This window comes from Euprymna scolopes, chromosome 36, assembly GCF_053919585.1.
Source record: "Euprymna scolopes isolate OS-2025 chromosome 36, ASM5391958v1, whole genome shotgun sequence".
NCBI lineage: Eukaryota > Metazoa > Mollusca > Cephalopoda > Sepiida > Sepiolidae > Euprymna > Euprymna scolopes.
Window position 1 is genome coordinate 12,513,037 of NC_136517.1, and position 27,889 is coordinate 12,540,925.

Sequence of the window (27,889 nt, forward strand, 5' to 3'; positions counted from 1 at the left end):
TCTCTGTAGGATGTTGTATCTTTATTCATTTTACTGTTTTCCTTCTTCATGATTGTGTAATGCCATTTAAACAGTAGAAAAAAAAACCGCATTGCCCAGGTTTTAGATAAGAACAAAAGGAGTTTAAATAAGTTTGTAACCTCTTTTTCTCATTACACATCTTGAATCACGTTACTGTCTTTAATCCACCTTTCCTTTGATCATCTCTCTTATACAAACTGTGGCAACTGGTTCATTACAATAAAAGAAAACAGGTATTCATCAGTAGCCAGTCTTTTGACCTAGATTCAGTGTTCTTTTTCAAACAATTACGAATAAAAATGAATTATTTTTTCTAACCTTCGCTCTCATCTTCCTACCTAACCTACTAATGATCCTTAAGTCAATAAATATTAGAGGATTTTATTTTAACATAAACAATGATGTAACTGTTAAGTCTTCTTTCAGTCACTTTCTAGAATGTATTTCTTTTTCTAGATCTATTTGATAAGCATTTACATATATTAATTTCAAACTCCTTTGACAGATGACAAAGTGATTTACGGGTATAATTTATGACCAAACACATTTAATTGCTTTATTCTATTGAACAAAAACCAAAAGAATATTTACATTTTTTAAATATTTTATATAATGAGAAAATGTAATACATCTCATTTGTTTGCCAGAAAATAGTTAATATTGCCTTTTTTTTTTTTTCTTTCTTCTTTTTTTTTTTGCTTGTATGTACTTGATGTACCTGTGACCTGTTGGATCACTACCACAATATCTTTTACTTTGATTTTATTTGAAAATGTAAAAAAAAATTTAAAACATTCTTTTTGCATAACTAAAGATAAGTCTCTTCATTTCTATATTATTCCTTATTCTGCCAAAGAATTTGTTTGCAGTCTAGCACCCACATCGCTTGATCAGTTGTTACCAAACTTGATTGAAATATTAGTCATGGTTTAACTACAAACAGTCATGGAAAAAGTGTCACGCTTTTAGCTGTAACTTTTGTTCTGTTCCAATCCCATTGATTACTGTACATGCAATAACCCTTATCCCCGAGTGGCTTCCGGGCCTTGATAAGTGGTGACTAAAAAACAAAAAGTAGAACTGTTTCTTGACCCATATATCTTTACTTTTAACCTTGAAAAGTTCAGGCAAGGTTGAAATTTTGACTGAATTTTAACTTCCTATATTTTTTTTTCTTCATATTTTATGTATGGATTTGATTTTCTTTGATATTAGCAACCACCAAGCAAAAATTCAATTTGATTGAATAAATAGTTTTGGCGTTATTGACATCCCTACTGCATAACTTTGAGAATACTTCATATAATATGGAGAAAAAGACCTAGATAAACTTTAGCCCATCTTTATGTTAGACTTATGTTTTATGTTTGTTGTGTGCAGTCATGTATTTAGATTAGATGGCTATGCTAGAAAAGAGTCGCTCTTCTCTAAATGCTCAGACATTAAGAAATATCAGAATGGTTGCATAAATAAGAAGTGAAATACATAGTTAAAAGTGAGTTCAATTAATTATAAATAATGGATAATTAAAAAAAAAAAAAAAAAAAAAAAAGCAAACCTGTTTCTTTCTCCTCAAACATAACTCAATCTCAGAACTAAAGTATATTTTATCATGTATTTGGTGTTATGAAAAATATAAGGTATGTATTAGGTAAACAAACCTCCATGAACTCAGATTTTGTGTAATAGTAGTAATAGCAGTAGTAGTAAGAGAAGATGCATATTTAAAAAAATCGCTGTTGAAATTTATTTGATTCTTTAAACTCTTTTAAGAACTAGATGCAGAGGTGGGAAATGAGCTGAAAATTTTTTTAATTAATTGTTTGTTTTTTTAAATATTCAACATGACTCCTGCAAGAATTGCTGACTTTGATTCCCTCCCTTTCTTCTTGCCAAAGAAAACCCTCGCTCTTACTCTTTGGTTAAAAAAGAAAAACCTTGCTGAATATTTATGACAATCCGGTGTTATGAACAAATTATCTTTCGAACATGTTTTGCCAAGATGACTGGCTTCATCAGAGTAGTAACATTTATTTTGCACCGTTAAAATTCTTTAAATCCAATAATTACACACATGTTGCCCCAATCTCCATGGTAGTAGTAGTATCGCATGGGTTAGACTTTTATACTGATATTTTTTAGCCAGTCTGAGAAATTGTCTTCAGATAAATGGGCTGTCGCACATAGCCTCCTTTCAGTCAGGTGACTGGACAGTGTAAGATTAGGTGGTTTATGTCCTGGGGGAGCTTCCTTGCACTTTGGGAAGATAAAGAAGTCTGTTTGTCTCCACCTGTGTTTGTTTACTGCAGTTCTGCAGTGTCTTGTTCTGATCTGGTTTGCGGCTACCCACTGCTTCCTACTATTTGTAGCAAAAGCTGGGAGGCGAAAAGTTGGATCTTCAATGATGTCCCCCTCCTTTGGGAGCATTGCTTTGCTCAACTGGGTCGAAATTTTGGATGTCTCAACCATGTCTCAACTGGGTCGAAATTTTGGATTTTTAGGTTGTAAAAGGGATTTTTTCACTTGAGTTTGGAGGTATCTGGGCCATCTTTTAAAATTTGTTGGATTGGTAAGTCCTTGATGTCCTCCTCGACATTTTGAATCCATTTTTAAGTTGCCTCTTCTCTCCTTATGTGGGGTAGTGTGCAGATTTTAAAACTAAAAGTGATCGACCCAGGTGATCAAATATAATTAGACTTTCTGAATTCCCCCTCCCCCCACTGATTAATTCTTTTACACCATTACAACGGGAATGCAAATCTCCATGGTGACTGGCATTTTCACTTCAAAAGCAATCAGCAAGCCATTACATTGTGTGTCCTCATTAATTATATGGTGCATGTTTTAACTCCAGTATTTTGAGTACTCTTCGTCCATAAATCACTTTATTAATTTAGTAGCTATCATAATTATTATTTTAAGTACTTGATGCTAATTTTACACTCTCTCTCTCTCTCTCTCTCTCTCTCTCTCTCTCTCTCTCTCTCTCTCTCTCTCATTATAATACTTATTTGTAAAAGCGCACTTGTACATTCTTCAATTTGTAACTTTATATTGAGGTCATATATTGAATTAACCTTAAATCAATTCTTATTTAAATCAAATCATTGGAAAATTAGGATTTTTTTCTCAATTATTTCTCAGATGATTGAGATTATGTGCAATCTAGGTTAATCAATAATTGTTTTCTATAAAAATATAAATTCTTTTTAAAGAATTCTCTCTCAGACATTAAAAATGATTGAAATTTGAAAGCTTATAATACATCTCACAAACCAGCCTAGTTTAGAGTGTGAAAGTGGGTAAATCTAGTGCAATTTCTTTTAATTTCAATTTGCAAACATTTTTCTTTTTTTTTGTTTTTTCTTTTGTTATTTACTATTTTCGGTGACCAGCAATTTTTGTTAAATGAATAAAATGTTGGTTTCTTAAATTTTGTATGTGCAATATTGTATATTCCTATACACATCAAGAAAAAGAGTCTCTCGTCAATATGGTGGCCTTAATATAGGGTTTTAAGTTGTCTTTTACACGCGCACACACACACACACACACACACACACATCCAAGTGGAAAACTTGTATAAAAGAAAAAATTCATCCTAGTATCAAACCTCTCCTTTTTTTTTCTCTCTGCCACTCACTAATATACCATTTTGAAGGGAAGCAACTATTCCCAACACATAATTGCCTCCCATATCTAGAAAGGTGGGTGGGTGGGTAAGTTACTGACTGCTTAACTTTTACTTACTACCCAGAGAAGAAAGTAATTGGCTAGCTTAGCTCTCATGTCTCTTGTTTTACTTCTACCCCATTTCAGTTGTTCTTTAATACCTGCAGAGTTATGTCCCTTGGATAGCTAATCTTTTTTCCCCTAGTACATGAAGGACAATCTTAATGATTCAAATTATATTTATTATATAAACGACATGTATATTTAAATAATTTTTTAGATATAAACTGATGTAATTTATTTTCTTACCAGCAAGTGAGCATTTATTCCACTCAAAAGCCACACAAGAATAAGAATTAATAAGATCGATGAATTTTAGATTGAATGATGAAGAATGTTATGAGAGGATTAAAAATAATGAATGGAATGAACCAAATTTGGTAACAAATGAGGACGGTTTATGACAAGTGTTTGTTGATATTGGTTTTGATGATGGCCATGTTGTAGTCTCCAGGAACCCAGTCCTCTAGTAATGTATCCATAAATGTTGAGGATAAATTGGATGAATTCGGACATAATGGTAAAAAAAAATTACCTGTAAGGACATTTTTGGAGTTTGCCTGAGCTAATATTTAAGAATTTGATCTTTATCTTTGTGTGTAGCATATAAAAAAATGTTCATAATGGTTACTGTTTTTGCATTAAAAATAAAAACTTAATTTTTGTCTGAACAAATAACAAAAAAAAAACTTTAATAAAGTGTTCTTTGTCATCCAAAACTGTTTATTTCAAAATTGGGTATGGCACATCTGGTGTAATGTATACACAAGTTAAATCCTTTCTTAATTATAAACATTGGGAAAAGCATGCCCTCTCCCCAACCCCTCTCCTAGCTATAACTAAAATAGCAACAAGTGTTTAATTACATTTTTTTTCTTTTTTACCATATAGTCACCTTTCATCAAGACCTGGAGGCAATTCAAGTATAAGAGTTAATGGGTACTGTACTGGAAATTTGAGTTAATTCATTTTAGAGGATGGTTCATCAAAAATTTGCTCACATTGAACTTGTAAATGACCATGTTCTAGTCAACTAGGAAGCAGTTCTGTGGTATTATGTTCCACAGACGAATAGTTCTAGTAAATAACTACAATCATTGAATTTTCGCTTAGATTTAAGCTCAGAGAGTAAGGGGAATTGTTGATAGTTGCTGTAGTTAGTCAGGTGTTTGCCACGAATGACTGACAGGGGAACCATAGAGTGAAACTTAGTCGAGCACCTGCCAAGAAAATAACGATAGAGCAGAGAGAGGCTCACAACGTCCCTTCTATGAGAAAGAGGCAGCAGACTGGAGGTTTTAAAAGAGTACTTGTGGTAAACAAACCAATTTTTTTTTTTTTTCATCGTTCAACCAATAACAATGTCCATCATAAACATTCTGTATTAAATCATACAGCATTAAAACATGAGATTATTCATAATAAAACAATTTTTTACTTGCGCATCAACAACTATATTACATGTACTAAATAGCAGTTTGCTTTTCATTTACTTCATCAGGGCTCTTTTTAACAATAACGTATTATGGTTTGTTTTATTAATCATATAGTAAGATTTATTCATTTACTTAATATCAAAGTTGACTCTTTTAACTTTTTTAGAGGTGGGGAGAACTGCACTCTTAATTTTCTTTTTCTGACTTCCAATCCACGCTTTTTACTGTGACAAAAATCCAGCTCCCTCATGGACTCAGTGAATTGAAACAAAAAACTGCCTCAGTCTAAAAAGATTTCTATTCCATGGACTGAGTATAAAATATGAAAAACTAATCGTTTTTAGTATTTTTAATTAATACATTCAAATGACATGACTAAACAATATTTATTTGCGTTCTTTATAATATTACATCTCTGAATAAAAATGGTGTTTTTTTTTGTTTTTTGTTTTTTTTATAGCCTGACTGACACCATGTGATAAATGCATAACTAAGTAAATTTGAGATATTTGTATTATTTAGTATTGACGAAAATAATTAAGAGAAATAGAAAATGAAAATATCAACGTGTGAACTTGCCTGTTAACTGAAAGCTTTGAATATGTTCATTTGAATTGAATGCAATTACCCAAAACATAATTATCAAGCAGTTAGATTTAAAGAATTGAAATACCAGAATGATGGCATTAGCAGTGGATTGAAATTGTTTCCCTTTTGTAAAATACTGACTTGTGTTAAGTAGTAATGTATTAGTAGATATTTTATAGGGAGAGAAAATGATTGCTACACTTTATGTGAAAGACAATTTTGATTGACAATAATTTCTAAATAGATGTAATAATTTTTTTTAATTAGTGAAAATGCAGTAATGTTTCCTGAAATAAACTGTATGAAATGGTGTTTTGTGGAAATTGACTTATTTGCCTATAATTCTGAATTTAGATGGGAAAAAAGTCAGATCATTTTATGTATATATTTTGATTAAAATTTTCAATTCAAATATAAATATTGACAACAGTGTTCCTTTCTATAGCTCAAGGTGCAATACTAGAGCTATAAATACTTTTAATATTTTTACCAATTTCTTTTAACTGCAAACAGGCACTCATTATGTTCATCTAGAAAAGCCAATAAACAAACATTTTTGGATGAACATAATGAGTGTTTGTTCCCAGTGAAAGATAAAGCATTAAAATATTAAAAGTATATATGTAATATATATTACTAATTGTATCTACCCATCATTACTCAAAATGCAGTGAAGTTATTTATTTGAGTTTTATTTTTAGGCGATTCTTTAAAAATATTCCATATTAGCAAGTTATATCTGGGCTGGACTAAGTAGTTTAAAAAATTAAGCTAAGTATGTTATATTGTCAATAATAGAATACAAAACAAAAAACAAATGGAAATTGACTAGCCAGAAACAAAGTGATTTGTTAGATGAAATGCTACTTGGGCCTGACTTTGAAAATCTGACCTTTTTAGATATAATCAACTTCTGAGAACTAAATTTTTAATTCTATTTTTAAAATTTTCAAATATTTCCACAAACTTTTAAGTCTTAGCCGATTCTATCAAAAAGAACTCATGATATGTTAAATGATGAAGTCCTCTTTTGGAGATACAATTTAAGGTGGTCGCATAGTATTCAAGGTTGGAACATAAGTTAATGTCTCATGAAAGGGATATATTCGTTAAAATAGTTGTGATTTTTGCAGCAGTTTTCAGTAATAATCTAATAAGTCACCTTGCTGAATGAGCGTTCATAGTCGAAGCTAGTATTCCTTAGCGTGAGGTTTGTGACATACCTTTCAAAGTCTCTCCTATGTAGTTCCATCAGTCGGTATTGATGCATTAACCAACCAATCATATTCTTATAAGGAGGAAACCACCTGGATGTGTACTCATATTCATTACATCACATGTATATACGGTATTTGTTATCTAACGATTCGGTACATTCTGTTTTCTCGAATATTTGTATTTCTTTCCAGCTTTCAGTGATATATCCAGTTGATATCTATGGAAGGAACTGACTGATTAGTTGATGTCATCTTAACTTGGAAAGTCAGACAACATTCAAAATCCACTGCAACCATCAGTTTGTGGAAACATGAAATGATGGGAGCTTTTTACGTCTTGTGAAATTTATTCTTGTTTGAAGTTTTTGTTAAAGTAAAACAAATCTTTTTTCATAAAATTTAAATCCTGGACTTTTCATGCATACATATTTGAGAACAACTTTTCATGCGTACGTATTTGCATACATATCTGAAAACAACACGCTAAAAAGAAAGTACATATTTATTAATGTCTCTGAAAAAAATCTCTTATATTGAATAATTAGATTATGGAAATTTAATGACTGCTCAAATATAATCATATTTCTATTTTTTATTGAATTTTTTGTTGCGCTAGAGTTTTCAATTTTATTTTACACACACACACACACACGTGTGTGTATGTATTAATTACACATTTGTGTTGTCATTCAATTTCCATTTTTATAATCTTATTTTATTAAAGATCACAAACTATAAAAATTCTATTGAGCATGATTTGATTAAATATAAAACTTTCATTGTGTATAATTCATTTTTCAGATTAAAAATGTTTGGAATTGGGACTGCGGAGTTGTTGGAGCAAATACATTGTTGTCAAAATTGTCTAATTCCTATTAAAAGAAGAAAAAAAATGATGCTTAATGAATATTCAAAATTTTGTCATTAAGTGGTGGTCATTCATTTTTTTTTTTTTTTTAAGAAAACCAAGACTTAATGATAGTTTTGATATATTTTTACTTTTTATAGTTCTCATGTATCACTTTTTTTCTTTTTTTAAAATAAATTTCTTTTTTTAGATTTTATTAATTAAAAAAACAAAAATGATAAAAATAAACTTTGAATTCAGAGCTTGAAAAATAATGCCCTTCCTTTTAAAAATCAGAATGCTATAAATAATGATATATCGCAGATATAAATTATTGCAAGAAGATACTTTCTTGGATCGTACTTGGACATTTTTAGAATATTGATTCGGAATAAAATATTTGAGCATCCGCTTACACGTTTGCAAATGAAAACCAATCTAATCCTAAATTGATCTTTTGTTTTCACAGTTCCTGTCCAGTTTTTGATTGTGGGTGATATCATTTTTAAGTTTTATTTTTTTTTCTCCTTTCAATATTACGTTTGGAATAACTAATTTGATTTCTTTTGCAGCAAGGGAACTTTGTGTGACTTTTATTCCATTTCATCATATAAATAACCTTTGCTTGTATTTATGTAGTCAGTATGGATTGCCTCCTCCTCACTAAAAGAAAAACAAACTTCACCATAAAAGATATTCTATGCTAAATGTTACTTTTGTTTAGATTTACCCATCTTCTGCAACAAATGTTGGAATTTTGATGTTAGAAAATTCCTCATGTTTTACCTCATTGTTTGCCTGTCAGATTATTTGCCTTATGTATCCGTGGATATTTCATCTCTTTCTATATACACTCTGGGAGGGGAGGGGGTAACTGATATAAGACGGTTGGATGTAATATTTTTATCTCATTAATTAAAAACTTAAGACTTTTAGCTGCATTCTTCAATTTTCTCATCAATAGCCTCAACATCATTGCCCCTTTTTATAATATTGAAACAATACATGATATAGTATATTAAATGATTGCTTATCAAAAGGCAGTCTACAAACTATGAAAGAACAGAATTGACAAATATATTATAAACAATACTCTCTGTATGAGAAATATTTAGTTTGTAATAAATCCATATTATAAACAATACTCTCTGTATGAGAAATATTTAGTTTGTGATAAATCCATTTCCAAACAAGCAGCTATAAAATTTTGGTTGAAAGCAAGAACATGCTCAGATCATATTATGTAATGTGATTAGATCAATAAATTGAGGGGGGGAGGCATAATTTAAAAAATTGCCTTTATCACTTTTTTTCATTCAAAACTTGTTATTAGTCATATACTTTAAATAAATAATAAAGCAAAAAATAATATTGATTATTTATTTGATAATAAAGATAATAAAAATGTTAGAAAAAAAAATCCTTTCAATTAAAACTGTAAATAGGAAAAAAAAAAATCTTCTACCAATAATTTTGTAGGATGGCTATATCGCAAGCATTTTTTACTTTTCTATTTTTAGTCTTATCTTAAAATGTCACTGAATAATTGAGTAAAAAAAAAGACATTTTGACCTCTACTTTTAAGTTAGCATTTTTTTAAAGACATTTTCGATTGGACCTATACAAACTGTCACCTGAAAACTATTCACTTGGTCAACATTATCACCTTAGTTCTTTTTTATAGATTAAATAAAACTTGTGTTTTTTTTTGTTTTTGTTTTTTTTTAAAGTTGATTAAAAACATAAATCTCTTTTTTTTTTAAAGTTGTCTGAATACTTAAATTTTACCTTCTGAAATGCACACCGTATGTATTACGTTTTTATCTTGTCCTGTGATTGTATAGGACAATACACTTAGGAGACATGCCTCTGCATTAGCTGTGTACTTTGAACAAACATATTTATTAGGTTTTGTAATGAATGTTATGTATTTGTGTTAATGTTGGTAAGTAGACCAAAAGTAGAATTAGGAAATTTGATTGTCTTTTTCTTTGTTTAATGTTTTGATTTCTTTTTAATAATTCTTTGACTTGTTTAAATTGTTCTAAATGTTATTTTATACATCATTAAAATAGTTCCCAAGAAATAAGAAAACATATTAAAAAATTGTCTGTTAAGAAGACCATAATGCTAAGTGTCCAGTTAGAAGAATCTTATATATATCAAGAGTTTGAATGCAAAGCATGATAAACACCATTTTTAAAATTACGAAACTATCATTACAAAAAGTGTTGCATTTAAACACTCAATCACACCTGTTATATTTTTACTTAATGATACCGGCATAATTTGCTTTTTATTTTCAATTAAAAAAAAAGCTTTTAGTCAAAGTCCGGATCTAATATATTAGCTCTTTCATTGTTTAATGTTTCCAGTCAAAGCACTCTTGGATTTATTGCATTTTGCAATCAAACTATATATAAGGACAATATTTTGAGAAAATTAACTCATTGAAGCAACAAATGTCATAATTGAAACTAAATTGAAGGCACCATGAAATGGAATTAACAGGCAGTCATTCACAGAGAAGTGATGTTAGTATCTCAAAAATAAATAAAAGGTCACGTCTGTATTTACTTTTTAGCCGCCTCACTTTATTTTTAAGTTTCTATTTACTTGTTTCCCCATGAGAACAGAGATAGGCACAAGGCCAGTTTTTAGTGTGGGAAAATCCAGCCCCCCCCCCCGGCCATTCTGAATTGGGACAAAAATAAAAATTGCCTCAATCTAGAAGGAACTCTCCTTCACCGAACAGATGAAATGTAGTATCAAAATAGATATCACACTCTGCTTCCAATTGTAACTGCCATGCAGTTCAAGTGTAATGTGAACAGATATCTCGCTGCTCAATTTTCCACATAGTATTCTTGTAAATTTGGTTGCAAACAGTGGCCCCTTACAACAAAGTAGCACTGTACCTTGTTTGGAATGAAATAACAGTAAAAAAAATAAAAAAAAATTGTTAATGGAGCCTTATCTTAGTAACATTGAATATGACCAACCATTTTGGATCTCATTTTATTATAGACTGGGGGTCATTTATATTAAGGCTTCAGCTATTTGATGTGTGTGTGTTAGATTTGCCCACATGTTGAGAATAGAGTAGGGTTTTATCAACAAAAATATCTTTGTTACAAATGCAGAAGACAGGGTGTTCATGAAGATCAACAATCAAGTATTGACTCTCTGGTGCACATCCACATTAATCCAATTTTATTTGGATATATTTTATATCAATTGTGTTGAATGACATGATGAAGTCTTATAATCACTTAAATCGGATGATCAAAAATGTAATTTTGTTTGTTTTTTTTTTTTGAGTAAAATTCAGAATATGATAAAATGAAATAATAGTACCACCGAAACTCATCAAAGCTTATTTTAATCAATTGTATCATTTTAACTATTAATTAAAAAAAAAAAAAAACATTAATAAAATATTAATTTTATTCTTTTGTTCACTCATGTTTTTTTTAACAAAATAAAATTTGGTTTTAATTGTAATACTTAATTTTTAAATTTGGATAATTTAAAATTTTAAAGGGGGGAGTAAGTATTTTAAGATTAATATTTTAACATAGCTTTCTTTACAGCAATGTTTTCGCTTTTATTCAAATATTTCAATATTTAATTGCATGTATTTTTTTTATTTTTCTAATCTCTGATTTTAATGGGATTAAAATTATAATACTTCTAAAAAAAAATTCTGTTCTACCAAAGCCTTCAAATTAAATTTCAATAGACAAAGCATTTTCTAATCCCATAACTTCAGTTGTGTAATCTGTTCCCACTTATATCATTGTGTCTTTGATTGATTTGAAGTATTTGTTCCTAGATCTCTGACTTTTTACAGATTTCAAACTTGTCACATTATTAACCAAAATCAAACAATTGTGATGCTTTAAAATAATCTTTTTGATTTGTGAAAATAAATCTTATTTACAATTTAAGCAATATTTATCATGTTTCTCTTATTTATTATATTTATTTATTTATTTTTTTAGGACCCTGGTTGAAAAACATCGATCCAAAAGGTGAGTTATGCCATTCTTGTTCATTCTCTAAAAGTCTCATCCATTTCTTTCCAGCATTTTAATTACGTTTTATTTCTCCACAGATTTCCACAAACAGGAGCAATAAAAGAGATCACTTAATAATCACGGGAAATTATTGATTTTGAAAAAGTCACTTTCAACTAAGCTCTTAAGTATTTTAATGAAATTTTTGTAATCAACAGCTACTTCTTTACAATCACACTGCCATGAAAATATTATTTAAATGTAATTGTTAACAAAAATGCTGTCAACATAAAAGGAAAAATTAATCCAGTAAAAAATACATGGGAAAAGGGAGGTATTTACTATATAAAAATGATTTAAAATGTTTATCCAGTTTTTGACTATAACAAAATCAAGAGTCCATGCCATTTCTTAAATGGCTTTTTCCCCGTTGACTATAACATATTGCTGGTCCAGTGTAGTTCTAGGGGGTTCACTTTGCCAGCTTTTGCCAGGGTTAGTTTGTTGCTAATTGCCTGAGGCACCTCAGCCTAATTAAGCAGCCCAGACATTTTTGCAGGCCAGAGTGCTCCTTCTCTGGGGCACTGAATCTTCAATTTCACTTTCCCACCCAAGTATTACATCTTGCTATGGGAGAGAGATAAATACCCAAAACCTTTTTCTATTTCATAAACGGTCACTGTTTTAACTTATTTTATGCAAAAAAACAAAAAAAAACTTTTTCATTACTATTATTTGTGTTGTCATCTTGCATGTATCTCTGAGACTACAACAACACTCATTTCATGTTTGAGTGCATGAAATCTGGATGGATATTAAGATTTTGAAGCACTCAAACATAAAAAATAGTGAGCATTTTGTGCTTCCATAGTATGCAAGGCAAACAACTGATACAAATAGAAAGTAAAGAAAACCAATTTTTTGTTATCAAAATAACGTATGAAGATTGTTATTGGAGTACCCTTCTCCTCCCCAAAAGCATTCGATTTAAAACCTGAAGCCCTTTTAATTTTCATGGTTGTGTGATTTGTGAAGAAGTGCAAAACATTGTTTTTTTTTTTATTTTTATAGAATCCATCTTTGGTTTGGAGGGGAAAAAACACCAGCAAACTTAAACTATAAATGTAAATTTAAATATACTTATCTAGTTTTATTAAACTTTTGATAAATGATTACAAGGCGTGTGAGTATCAAGTATAATTGTGCTGTGCAGGTAGGCAGACTTAGAATGTTTAAATTATAGTTGGCTTGCGTACTAACCTTAGATTATGACACATGTTCCAAACCTGCGCAGATAATACATAGTTACACACTACACAACTCTGTATGTATGTGTGTATGCATGTTTTTCTTTCTTTTTTGTTAAAAATGATTTTCTCCACACTGCAAAAGAAAACATTAAATAGCCTCGTTGAAAATATAAATCTGTAAATTTTAGATGTTAATGTGATTTTTTAATATTTCCAACAGTCGTCTGTCTTTTTTCAAGAAATTTATTATTTGATTAAAAAAAATAATAAATATTGAATACATTTTTTTTCTTTGTTTTTTAAATTATGAACAACTGTCTTTTGATAACACACTCAGGTTTATGTGTGTTTGGCAGCTTTTTATGTTTTAATTTTCTCCTTTTTATTAAGTCAATGTTAGCATGTTTATTATATTCTTATTAGAAATAAGTAATTTGTTCATAGTTAAAATGAGATCTTTCTCAGTTGGTAAAACTGTACATATAGTAAACATGCACACACACACATATATATATATATATATATATATATATATATATATATATATATAATTGGAAAGCAATTTCTAAAACTACTACACTAATTATTCTTAAATTTTAGAAATAAATTCTCTGCCTATGTAGCTAACCTGGGTGTTGTTTATAAAACTTTAAATATATCAATGGAAATAAAAAAATTATTACATATTAAAAATCAGATTTTTGACATCAGACATAAATAGAATTACTTCTGCTAAATCTATATTTTATTTCGCTTACTCAGTGAAGTATGAATGTTTAAATTTGTGTTATTCACATAATATAAACAAAATTCTAATGTATTTTAGTGATTACATATTACATTCAGCCAGATTATATCCTGTTACTACACAATAAACTCTATTTTAAAATTCATAAACTTTACACAATAAAAAATTCTAAATTATTTTATGATCTTTATTTTTTGCATAATGAATACTGAATTCCAATTTATTTCATTAATTACATATTGTATTCGGCCAGATATATCCTTTAATAAGAACTACTTCATGATAAACACTATTATTTTTCTATATTCATTAGCCAATCACATTGCTGTAACAGATAGAGCAATGTCATTATGTGTGTCTGTTATTTTTGCCCACAGAACATTTTCTTTGGAATACAGTTTCTTTACAGAAAGAAGATCCTTTCATAGACTTATTATTTATGAATTATAAAATTACTAGCACGATCCATGGAAATACTACGAAATGAAAAATATATTTAATCAACAGATCTGTTTTGATAAAACTGATATTTTCCTGGATAGTGCAAAAAAAAAAAAAAGATTAGTATTTTGAGAGAAAAATCAACATGCAGCAAATATGAGTTTATTAACATAGCTATGAAAATAGTCTCCATTGTATTTTAAATATAGAATCAACACAAATGGCGATTTAGTTTTAAACAAAATAACTTTGGATACAATAAAAGAAAATGTCTACAATAAATATAAGATTAGTTTGCATAACAAAAACACGAATACAGATAATACCTGGCAATGCTGTGTAGAAACAGCTAGTGAAATATTTTAAATCTTATTTTTTTTATGTTTAGATTATGAGGTTATTGTAGTAAAACAAATTTCTCTTTTAAATTTAACATTGGAAAAATCCTAAATATCTTTCAATTCAATATCAATGTTTGAAACAAATGCTCTTATCTATAGATGAGCAGTAAAATACATTATTTTACTTTTATGTCATTTTAGACTTATTTCTATTAAACAAATTTAATCTGTTTGAAAGCAGTAGGCATTTAAATTTCAAAGGACATTTACTATTGACATTTAATCTGTTCATGAAAATTCAAAAATACTTAAAAAAAATTTTATTATTAATTCTTTTTTACCCTTATAAATTGTTTAAATATTATAGACCTCATTATAAACCTGTCCTATAAGCAAATATTTACTTATTATAGTTTTAAAGATGATCATAAAAATGACCATACTTAAATCTGTATTTGTGGGTTAAATTAAAGAATAGATTTTTTTTTTTATATTTGTCCTTCAGCTTGCAATCATGATCTTTCAAAAGTTTTTTTCTTACTCTGTACAGACTCACTTCCGCCTACTGTTTTGCATAGCAATGTATATTTGTGTCGATCAGGAATTTTGGATTGTAATGTGAGAAAGTTTCTAAACATAAGATTCTTGCTTAGAGGATTTTTGCCTGCTGAGTTAGAAAAAAAAAATGCTAAGAACTTTTCTTGGTAGTTCGTCTTCTTTTTTACCTATTCTAACGAAAGCTTGATACACTGGCTTTGGTTTTTGAAGGATTGCGTGCAAGAAAAGGTCAAACTAAACCTTTTAGATGCACAGAAATTTAAAACTTTAATTTTATTTGTTTAGAAGAAACAGATAGTGAGTGTTTTGTCTTGAAGTATTTTCGTTTGAAGATGAACAGATGCTAATTTAACCAATGAGTAAAGTTGATATATACAAGATGTGGCTTGGGAAGACTATGGTGAACTAGACCAGACATGATAAGTAATATATATATTAGTTGTACTTACCCAGTCCTTTAGTTTAAGAATAAATTATCTTTGTTAAAAGAAGTATTTTTTTTTTAAAAAAAAAAGGTATTTAATTGATTTACAATTAATTGATAAAAAAATTTTTTTTTTATTAATTTGATTTTTAGCTGATTATCTAAAAATGATTCATATTCTGGGCCAGATGACTCATAAAGTTGTGTTTTTAATTGTAGCGAAGTATGTTATATTGTCAACTAACATTGATCGGAACAAAAGCATACACGTACAACTCTTATATAATAGATGCCTTGAGGAATTTTTCTTTGCTAATTATTATAGTACATGACATTGAAAAACAAATATATTAACTTTGTGGGTATTTGTTTTGTAGTTTTTAACTTTTAACTGCATATACAAACACATGCATGCAGATCGCCCTTTATATAATAGAAGATAAAGATACTAGGGTACAGCAATAATATGTGCTAGTTAAAAAAGTTAAGTTTTATTTTTCAGCTTAAATACTATTTAGGTCTAATTTTTAAAATTAGATAATTTTCTTTCTTTTTTTTTATATATTATATTTTCATCCCAAACAAGGCACAGTGCCTCTTTGATGTAGGGGGTTACTATCTGGGACATAATTTGCAGGAATACTATATAGAGGGTTGAGCAGCAAGATGTCTGTTTACATTACACTTGAACTTCTGCATGTCAGTACAGTCGGGGAAGCAGGATCCCACTAGGGAATTGTAAAGTCCAGCACTTCTGGGGAAGAAACTATCAGAGTAGAAGGCTTTCTGGCATCTGGGTATCTCTAGTGTGTAAGGGTGGGATTTTGCTGCTTGTCAGGTTTGGCGGAAGAATTTACATCAAGGGCATGTAGCTTGTCGGAGTATCTACCATTAAAATACTTGTAAAACAGGCAGAGGTATGCAACATTTCATCGATGGGACAGCAGTTGAAGCCTAGCTGAGAGTTCAGGACCTATTAGGTTGGAAACTCTTTTAAACCCTGTCTAAGAGGAAGAGACTAGTAGCAGATGCACCAGCCCAAATGTGACAACAATACTTCATATATGGACGAGTGGTAACCTTGTAGCGGTACAGAATACTCTCAGGTGCAAGTAAATTTCTAACATGGTAAAGAGAGCCCACCTTCTTCACAGCAGCCTTGGCAATGCCTTCAATGTATCTGTTCCAACTCCTGTTCCTCATGAACATCAAGCAGAGGAGTTTGAGCAAAGTACTTTCACGTAATGTATCATTAGCCATAGCTATTGGTGGTTTAGAAGATTTCTTGTAGTTATTAAAGGAAAGGAGCTTAGTCTTGGCAGCATTAAATGTGACCAACCATTTTTGTCCCCATTCCACTACAGACTGGAGGTCTTCCTATAGGGTTGATGCCATTGTCATGTGTTAATTAGTTTTTCCTCTTGTGCCTGTTATAGAGCGTGGTGTCGTCAGAAAATCTCAGAGACAATTTTATCAGGGAGATCATTTATGAATATTAGGAATAATAAAAATCCAAGGATCGACCCCTGAGGTACACCTGCATTTATGTCATATTGTTTGGACGTATGACTATCCAGGACAACCTGGATTCTTCTCTTATTTAAGAAGGATTCAATTATGTTAAGTATTTGTCCAGTAATACTATATGATCTAATTTTCCTGAGAAGACCATCATGCTATACCCTGTCAAAAGCCTTAGATATATCTAGGGCTACTGCCCTACCTTCTCCTGCTTTATCCAGTGCATGGTATATGTTTAAAGATTACAGTCAGGATATCTTCAGTAGAACGAGCTTGCCTAAATCCATATTGTTTGGTTGGACAGAAGTTTAGCAATAATAAGGTGGTGAACTAGAGCTTTAATTATTATCAAATATTTTAGCAAAAAGAGGAAGGTGGCTAATGGAGCAATAGTTTAATGGGTCAGTTCTTTTGCCAGAATTCTTGTAAACTGGTACCACAGAAGCAGTGTTCTAGCAGTCAGGAAACAACATTTGTTGAAAAGTTTGGAGAGAACTGGAGTAACCTCAACTGAACATTTTAATAGTACAGCCAGGATGAGATCAGGTCGACATGTGTTTGAGGTGTTTAGGTTTTTTATGATGCTATATTGAAAATGTATGCGAAATTTGTTAAATGAACAGTAAAGTGAAATGTTATATCAAAATGACGTTTCTAACTTATTTTATTGTGGTGAACCTTTCAAAGATTCTAAATTATACATAGCATAAGTTTTTCTTGACTATAATTTGAGAGCGTATTTTATGAAATAATTTTTCTCAGGCTTATTAATGATTTCACTTATATTTTTTGACGGAAAGCTTGGTTTAATGAAATCAAGAAAAATTCCATTGGAAGTTCCATCCGATTACTTTCTCACTGAAAATTTATAGTATTCTTATGGAAGACTTGATAGATTTTATATAATAGATAAGTTTAAGTTTGAAGACATTGTTGTAAATTCTATTCTTTCTTTGGCATTGTTTTTAAAGAAAGCTAATTGGTTTGGAGCTAAAACTCATATACTCATAATAAACAATTTCTTGATTAGGAAAGAACGTTTTTAAAAGGTTTTAAATATCATAATTAAACCTTCCCCTATTTAATCTGCTAAATCATTATTCAATGAGAATGAAAGCACCAAACAATATATTAGCATTAATCCGTTGAATTGTTGACGAGATAACACTGCATCAGATTGTGTATAATGATAATGATAATTCTTTATGTACGTGTAAACTTGATGATGATGCTCATCCATCGCTTGTGAAAATGACCATGATCTTCTGCAATTGTACTTTTAAATTTCTGGTGGAATATCTTGCTTTTTACTTCATTTAACATGCTCATGTTCAGATATTGTTATTCTAGTGAATGAAACACTTTTGACAGGCTTAAACTTGTCTTGCTGAATCCATCCTCTAGAATAAATTCTTATTATGCTACTTGTGTGTCTCTAACAAACAAAGGCAGATGCATGGTTTGTCTAATTGATATCATTGCTGATTATGGAATTCAAATTCTATCGAGGATCAATTCTAGTCATTGCTCACTAACACTGTTGGGAAAAATATTAATCTGCACCCCCTCCCTTTCCTCAGAGTTATCATTAAAAATGACAAAGATTTATTGTATAATTAAATGAACGTAATAATAGGCTATTTAATGCCAAAACAAAATGCCTGTCTTCTGGTTTAACATCATTACTTGTCCCAAAGTTTGGAAATTTTGGTAGCCTCTTTGAAAACATTTAGTCAAGGTGTTACATCCAGAGATAGATTTTTATCCGGGATGTAAGCTTCTTAATCGTCCCAAGATTAAATCTCTACTCATTTAACTTAACCAAATTGCAAAGAAAAAAAAATTGCCAAATTTGAACATGTAAAACTGATGCATTATCAATCTATCAGTTGGTCAAAGATCATTGGCTGGTGATGTCTTTCAATGTCTTTTAAACCATTTAATGGATTTTCCACGTTTGCATAATGGAGGCTCATGCAGCTGAGGAGGGGGCAAATCTGAGTATGATCAACTCTGCTTGAGTCCGTCAGATGAAGAAGATCTGATATTGAAAGCATCCATTAGCTTAGCTTACGCACATCAGACAACTATTCAAAACTCACTACACTGTATTGTTAGAATGCAATTAAATGTTCAAACTGTTTGAAATGTAACATTTTTTAAATGCTAAAATTGAAATTTAACGTTTAAACAAAAATGATTAATAAAGTTATACAAATGCATTTTGTCAAAAAGCATAATAATGGCTATCCTAAAAAAAAATGATCGCTTCGAATGGGTGTATCTGTGATGTTCTGATGTTACGCTTAGCTATTTGCTTTGGATATTTTTGTCTGGCAACTTGCTCACCCTCACCAGTTTTCCTTGTGTTATGGCATCAGTAAGTCAACCCACTTAACAATGCAGCATTCAAATAGAAAATATTGTCAAACTCGTTTTTTTTTTCTTTGTTTCTCATTACTGTCACTTCCTTTCCTCTTGGTCCTTTGATGTTCTCTATCAATTTAGTTTTTCAGTGAGCAATAATTGTTCATATACATTTAAAGTTTCATAGGTGTATAGTATAGATAAATACATAACGACATCTGTATTAATATATAGACTAGCTGAAACTGTAAATTACACAATTTTATTTCCATTTTATCTGTATCTGTGTTGTCTTTATTATTTTTTTGCCACCCTATGAGGTCAGTTTGATGGGGGAGAGTTATCCAGCTTCCCTAAAAAGGCGCTCTCCAGATAGAACAAAAATATAATTTCTAACTCAAAAGATTTCTTTTAACTTGCTATGAACAACATATATCTTTTTTATCTGATAGGCACAAAATATCTTTTTGTCATGAATGTAGTTATATTTTACAAATTAGACATTTTTGTTCTTATCATGATTTTTAGAATATGACGTTTTTGTTCTGTGACATGTACATACATCATAAAGATTTTTTTTGTATTGTTTTTTTTTTTACGTTGAATTCTGGACTTGCACCAATATTTTTCTTGTAATATTTATTTAGTTATTTGTTTTTGTTTTCTTTTTTACATATTTAGCATATTATTCTGTAATCTAACAAAACGTTTTTTAAGCCACTGAAATAATAAATCTTGATTTCAAATAAGAGGTAACAGGTGATAATGTTCAAATAATATGTAGATTAATGTAGCATTAAAAATTGATGGCATACTTTTCTTTATTGTTTACCTACATCTAAATTTGCTTTATTACTTACCTACATCTAAATTTAAAGTCACTTGGAAAAAAAGCAGTCTTGTTCACAAAAAAATATTAATACTTCAAGTTAGATACTGTTGATGTATAGTATGCTGTTGCTTGGCAAACCAATATCGACACATCTCAGCATGAACATTTTAGCATTGCAAATACTTATTTAAATAGTGAGTATTGATTTATTGTTTACACAAAAAATTTTTAGTAAACATTGTGAAACAGTCTTCATAAGTAATCAATGATATTTTAAAGTATTTCAATTTGTTTTCATCTTATTTTTCCACTAATTTTATTACTTAATATAGAAAATAAGAAATAAAATCTAAGACAACTTTATACACATGTGTTTTTATTTATTAATCAAATATTTATTAAAATTTTTAAAAATGCAGTTGCCTGAAATAAAACTAATTTTTTTAAAAAAATTGTATATAAAAAATAATTACGGAATTAAATACATCCTAACTCATTTTTGTTTTTTGTGAACAAGTCAGCCATTTTAATCTGTTTTTTAATAGTTGAAAAAAAAAAGAATGAATTACTTTATGAGCCTTTTAAAATTTGAAAGCATTTAATCTTTTTGTATTTATTTGCCTCCCTAGTGGAGTAAAATCAGATAAGCGGTCATTTTTTTATGTAGGAGATATACAGCTTCCCAAAAAGAGCACTCTGGATAGGACAAAAATAAGAATTACCACAATCAGGAATTTCTCTTCTGTAAAGACATAACAAATACTACACTTCAAACCTAGCCCAAAGGCCAGAGATAACCACTTTAAAATCCTGAGCAAATCCTTATGTCTTGAAAGACTGAAAGAATTTTGGAAACTTATTTACATCTGATAATTTTATAGAGATTAAAGCATTACCTTAATAAAATTATAGTTTTATAACAATTTCTTCAATTAATAATTTGATAAACAAATGATATCCTAATTAAATTTAACTTATTTTTAGGAGAAGAATTTTGTTTAAAAAAAATACTCCTGCATAGTTAAAAGTAAAATGAAAATATAGATTCCCAGACAACATCGGGTATGTAAAGCTAGTTCGTAATAAAAATAAAGTCATTTATTGCTGCAGACTCCTTCCTGTAACTGAGGAGGACCCCAAATAAGCCATGCCAGTAATAGCTGTTGCTTTTCAGTAGCAAGTAGGTTTAATGGGGTGGTGTTGCTAAAACCTCCCCCCCCCACACACACATACACATAAAGCAAGTATGCACTTATATATATTAAGCTTCTCTCGCTTATCAATCAGTTAAACAAATGTTACAGGTTGGCTAGCTTTTTTGGCAGAACCCCCACAAAAAAAAGTAGGTACTGGTGGTGGAATGCTAATACGCCAAACTTTGTATTTGCCAACATAACAGATTTTTTTATTGGCTTGTCTCGAATATCACATCATGTAAGCTATGCTCTTATTGGTGGCTGCCTCTGACTCTTGCTGAAATGCAGCTGGGTTTATGTTTTCACCTGCATTCGAAATTTCCAACACAACTTTACCATTTGCCAGTCAGGCTCTGGTGGCAGAACACAGCACATAACTGCAGTTCTCAAATCTGCTGTTTGTCGACTGGCTAGCTGAACGAGTAAAATGGAAAATGCCAGTCAAGCAAGCTCTCGCATGCCTTACAGTGTAAGGAAGGAGAGACAACGACAAGCCAAACTAGCAGAAGAGGCTAAACTAGCAGCCAACAAAGAGGAGGGTCAGGTTGCAAAGAAAAGTGAAGATACCAAGGCTTACGTGGTTGAGGTTCAGATACCCGTGACACCAGAGCCTATAGTCTTGCAGAGCAAGTCCCCCTTCGAAGAATGTGCAGTGCTGAGCTTCAACCAACCTGCTGCTGTACCAGAGCCTGTCATAGATAATAGACCAGCACAGGCAGTAGACTCAGTTGAGACAGCCTTAGCTGAAGCGATACAAACCAGTGATCCAGAGCCTGTTGTCGTGAAGGAAGCCCTACCTGCAGAACCTGAGCCTGTTGAAGAAAAACTGGTTACAAAAGTGGACTCTACTGTTGTGGAGGCCATACCATCTGCCCAAACAGAAACTGTAGCCATAACGACAGTATCGTCCATTCAGATCGAATCTGTGGCTGTGGAGGAACCATCACCCATTGTCCAGCCTGTAATCGTGCCCGTGGAAGCACCCCCACGTGTTCAGGCAGAACTCATCATGGCAGCTCCACCCGCCCAGACAGAACCCATAGCAGTAATGGATATCCCACCTGCCGAACCAGAAGTTGCTTTTGAGCAAGTGGAAAGCCCTGTCCAAGATGAAATTATTCAACCAACCGTTAAGGATGAAGTTCTTGCTACTCCTATCATAAGCGAAGAAGTGATTTCTGCCTTACCTACTGTCGTAGCGGAAGAGTCAGCACCTTCTCCAAAGGTGGAAGAAGCCCCTCCTGCACCTGTTGAGGAAGAAAATATTGAACTTATACCTGCATCAGTTCGACAGAAAGGTATTGCCTTGACTCCTCTTGCTGTGTTGATTTTCCGTTTGATAAATTTTGGTTTATTTAAAGGTTATTTTAGAACCTCTTTTTTAAAATCTGATTAATTTTTATAACTTCCTATTATATAATACAGTACATTCTTTTTTTTTTATTCTGGTGTATAATACAGAATCTCTTAAAATGTGAGTTTTATTTATTAAGTAAACTTAACTTTTAAAATCCTAATTTATACCGTTCTATTATATGACCAAAAAACTCTTTAACCTTGATTGTTTTTATATCATTCTATTATTCAACTTAATGTGCTTTTATATTATTTTAGCCATTCATATTTTTCAGATTTACTTTTACAATTTATATAACTGTCACATTTGTCATCTTATTTGAATTGTCTGCTTAATTAAAGTTGTCATAATTCAAACACTTTTTTTTTTCTGTTTTATAGATTTTCTACAAACATTTTGAATACACCCATTTATTTTTTTAAAGTACTTTATAACATAATCTTATACCTTTCTCCAGCTCTCCTAAAAACTATTCCAGTCTAATGATACTAAACCAGAACTGGTAATGACAAATTATCAATGACCTTTCCTAGTATTTTTCCCTTTCTTTCAGTATTTTTTTTTTTTTTTTCCTTCTAAAAAAAATTTTTTAGAATCGATGCTATAATCATATTCTGGCTTCCAATATAAGCACGTTATTGAAAACTTTGTAATGGATTTTAAATGTTGGATAAACTAGAAATTTCCCTCCATTTTTTTTTTTTTTTTTTTTTTTTTTTTTTTTACTCCAATTTTCCAGAATTTGTTAGATGAGAATTGATAATTTGTATGTATATTATTCAGACTACTATTCTATCAAGACGGGAATAATCGTCTGAATAATAGAAAAACAATTTTATTTTAAATCAAAAAATATTCGACATCTGTTTTTAAGTTGTTACTAAAATCTAATCCCTATTATTCACCATTGACTCTATGCAATTAATCTGACAAGAATTACTATTCAACCAATATTATGGGAGAGAAGGATGAAGGGGTTCATAGCTTCCACAATGATCTTAATAGATAAATTATATAATAATCTAATAGGATTTGAAATTGGTATAGCTGATTCCATTGTCTGTTTCAGTATCCATTAGCCTAAATATGCTCAAACCTGTTTTGGTAATTAGATATAATATGTAGAATGCTTTTTGTCTCATTATTCATTATGTCTCATACACTTGTCTTTCACAGTTAAAAAATATAAAATAACTATCTAGCATATAGTTATTTTGTTGAATTTTTCAAATCAGATCCAAATATTTGATACAATTTTGATTTTGACTAGCCAATTTTCATTTGTTATTGTTGTATTATGGTATTGACAGTATAACATATTTTGCTACAATTTATTTATTTTTTTTTTAGCTCTGCCCCAACCAATGCTAATGTAAAACATTTTTAATAATCATCAAAAGAATCCTAACTCATTTTAAATTAAAGAATATAACCATTGTGCATCTTAAATTTAAAAATGTGCAAAAAAAAAAATTTCATTCCCCAAATCTCTCAAATTTTGATCAATAATTATTTATACGATTCAAGTATTGATGATAAACTTTGGGTCTCTCACCAAGGATAGATGAAAATGCTCCCCAAATTAACAAAAATTAGAATTTTTGAATATCTATATATAAAATCCTGAATCAACCAAAACTTGTGTTAAATATTTGTGACAATATCCATTGGGCAATATTATTCGTCAAATCCTCAGTATATATTACTATTTCATATCTATAATATAAAGCTGAATGTCTCTGTGTGTATCTGGTCACGAATAGGCTCCTATATAGTTGACTATTATAGAAAACTAATTACATATAATGATAGATTTATTGAGACACAGGAATGGGTATGTTTGATCTGGCATAATGATGATTCATTAAAATTGTGGGGTCTGCGTATGCACCTGGTCCACAAAGTATGGAAATAAAAAATTTAAAAATTAAAAAAAAAACGTTTATGAGTGTTTTTTGATATAGATGTACATAATAATACTTTGATAAGTATGTTTTAACTTAAATAGGGATGGTATAATAAAATTGTGGGGTCTGCGTTCATGCCTGGCCTCCATAGAATGGAAATAGGCACAAACTTTAATAAAGACTTTTCATATCTATCTGCGTAAGTATACTTTGATAATTATGTTTCAGTTTGAAGAAATATGGTATAATAAAATTATGGGGTGTTCATTCGCGCCTGACCTCCATAGAATGTAAATATGTCACAAAGTTTAACAAGGTTTTTTTAATATAGATCCACAGATATTGTGATAAGTGTTTCAGTGTGAACAGGTATGGTATAATAAATTATGGAGTTTATCTTTACTTTCATCATATTTTGCTTTGGTTTTGATACCCCCAAATTCGAAGCTATATCTTTACAACCCTTCCTTTTCATAACCTATCATACTTTCAAAAATCAGAGTCTATTTTCTGTAGGCTGTTTTTGAACCCAGTCCACGATCCATCCTTTCTTGCTTGCTTGAATCTTGTCTTTGACGATCAGATAATTCTATCTTTTAAGAAAGGGATGACAGGTAGATTTTATTTATATATTTACAATTTTTATACTTACAGACACTAGTGTTTCATGCTTATGTAAGCATCAGTGTAGGAAGTGATAATTACCACTAGTTGGTAGATTCAAACCCAGTCAATAAAGCCAACTTTGGCTTTGCAACTAGTGCCTTTTCTCCAGATTAAGATTTAAATGGAAGGAAGTTATGAAACCATAATTATTTGTAGGTGACATAACTTTGTACAGATTGATTGCACTCCCTGGTCTTATTGGCTAGGAGCAATTCTATTCTGATACTACACTTTATATTTTCTTTCCTTCATTGAAAGAAAAATTGTTCCAGACCGAGGTGATTTTAATTTTCATTTAAATCCACAGTGCCTCTGGATTTCCCTTAAAAATCAATCTTGTGTCCAACTCTGCTCACATGTTGAAGCAAGTAAATAAGAACTTTGCAGGTACAAATGTATTTTGCCTATTTTTTCTTTCATAGAAAGACCTCCACCTCATTCTCATCAATGTACCTGTAATATCGTTCCCAGTGGATAAATTGGTATAGAACCAATTGCATATCCATAAAAGTTTGTTAAAATATCTCATGTTAAAGATGGATGAGAAGATTTTTTATTATATTAAACTAAGAGGGAGAAACTATGTTGCTTCGGATTGAATGAAAAATCCTATTTCTACCCATAAAATCCTTTTAATTTTCTAATTTATTTTTCACATATTATTTAATTCTCATGCCAAGCTTAATCGACATAAATTTTTGTAAATTTATAGTGTTTAACACCTCCAGATACACCTGGTATTTTCTGGGAATCCATAAATACTCCTGTATATTCTTAACTCTTTAAATTTTTAATGTTTGTTTCTATAATTTTCAAATTATAAAGAAAATGACAATTTTTAATTTCATTATTTATATTGATGTCAAGGATCTCATAATGTTGTATTTCGTTTGATAAAGATAAAATATACTTTACCATGTACATTGGGTAATGTACTTTCAGAATATGTGGATGTGGTTATGTGATCTATCCTAAAACCCTATGATTTTGTTCAGAAATTGATAGGATCAACATTCAATTCTTCTTACACTATTAAATTTTTTGTTTTAATTCTTCAATAAAATGTATGAAATCAGATGTTGATTAAAAAAAAAATGGTTGAATGACCTTTCAAAATGAGTAGATATTTTTAAAACAATATTTAATGACCTTGAGAATTTGACAAAAGGTAAATATACAATTAGTTATCAGTGTGAGAGAAATGCGCAAAAATATGTCATCTTATGTTATTTAGTTTTTGATTGATGCACCTTCCTGTCTTGTCAGATGTATGTTTCATCCAATTAGGTTTTTCTTTTCTTTTTGTATTAACGTTGTTGCTTATTTGCTCATTGTGTACGATGATGCTTATGATGTAGGGATCATTAGTGAAGAGTATTTATATTTGTATATGGCAAACAAAACTGCTGATGATTCACTTGAGCCTTCAGCCAAAATATAGTTGCAAATTATATCCTCATCCCCTAAATTTAGATAAGATTCTAATTACATCTTTTGAATATAATTTGTTTGCAATTTGTCATTTTTTAAATTAAGCAAATTTCTTAAACAATCATGGTTTTCTTATGGATTTAATTAGTTTGAACCAGGAAATTACTTTTTTTTTTTTATAGCATTAACAAAATTAACTATTTCTTAGTGCCATAGTTGGTGCTAGTCTGGTTGCAAGAGTTAAGAGTGAATGGAGTAAGTACAAGGAACTATCACTAACCAGTAAAGCCTCACTACTGTTGACCAAAGGAATAGTCTATCAGCCATGTGTATCCAATGTGAGGATGTATGGATGTAGGTGAGGATATGCTCCATGGTGACACCTGATATGAGAATGATCTGATGGATGCGTCATGTAAAACTTGACCTCAGGGAGCAGGGAGATTAAATCTGGACACTATACAGATATGTGCAGAACAGGAAACTTTATTGATTTGGTCACATTGGAACAATAGATGAGTACCCGGCCTAGCCGTAGAACAATTAAGATAGCAGTCAGTTGGTAGAGAAAGGTAAAGAAAAACAGGGTAGGAAATGATAAGAATTTGTTTAAAAAAAAAAATAGGAATAAAAACTTGGCTAGAGATAGGTTAGTTTGCAAGTCAGTTTCTAAAAACTATTTAGCACATGCCAACATGGTAAAACAATCTTAAACCAAATAAGATGATTTTATTTATATTCTCTCCTGAATTGCTTTTAGGACAAATCTTTCTGATTATTGTATTTACAAAACAGGTGTTTGACTTAATTTTTGTTTTTATTTTTATTCTGATTTCTCATATAAAACAAGTATTTAAAAAAAAAAAAATTCAAAAATAAAGTTAATTTTTGTATTTTGAAATAAAATAACCCATTAATATTTTTTTGACTATATTATTATTAAAAGTTATTAACTGTAAAAGAATAGTTTTACTAATTTTATGTAAAAAA

The 27,889-nt window shown here is 30.2% G+C and overlaps 1 protein-coding gene across 2 annotated transcripts in view; it reads left to right on the plus strand.

Moving 5' to 3' along the window:
• The window catches only part of LOC145260344 (uncharacterized), a 226,605-nt gene that overhangs the window by 80,455 nt on the left and 118,261 nt on the right, over nt 1-27,889 (plus strand). For both annotated transcript variants that reach the window (XM_080118262.1, XM_080118261.1), the window contains exon 2: nt 11,846-11,875. In XM_080118262.1, the coding sequence (XP_079974388.1) occupies nt 11,846-11,875 (30 nt within the window). The remainder of the gene's footprint in view (nt 1-11,845; nt 11,876-27,889) is intronic.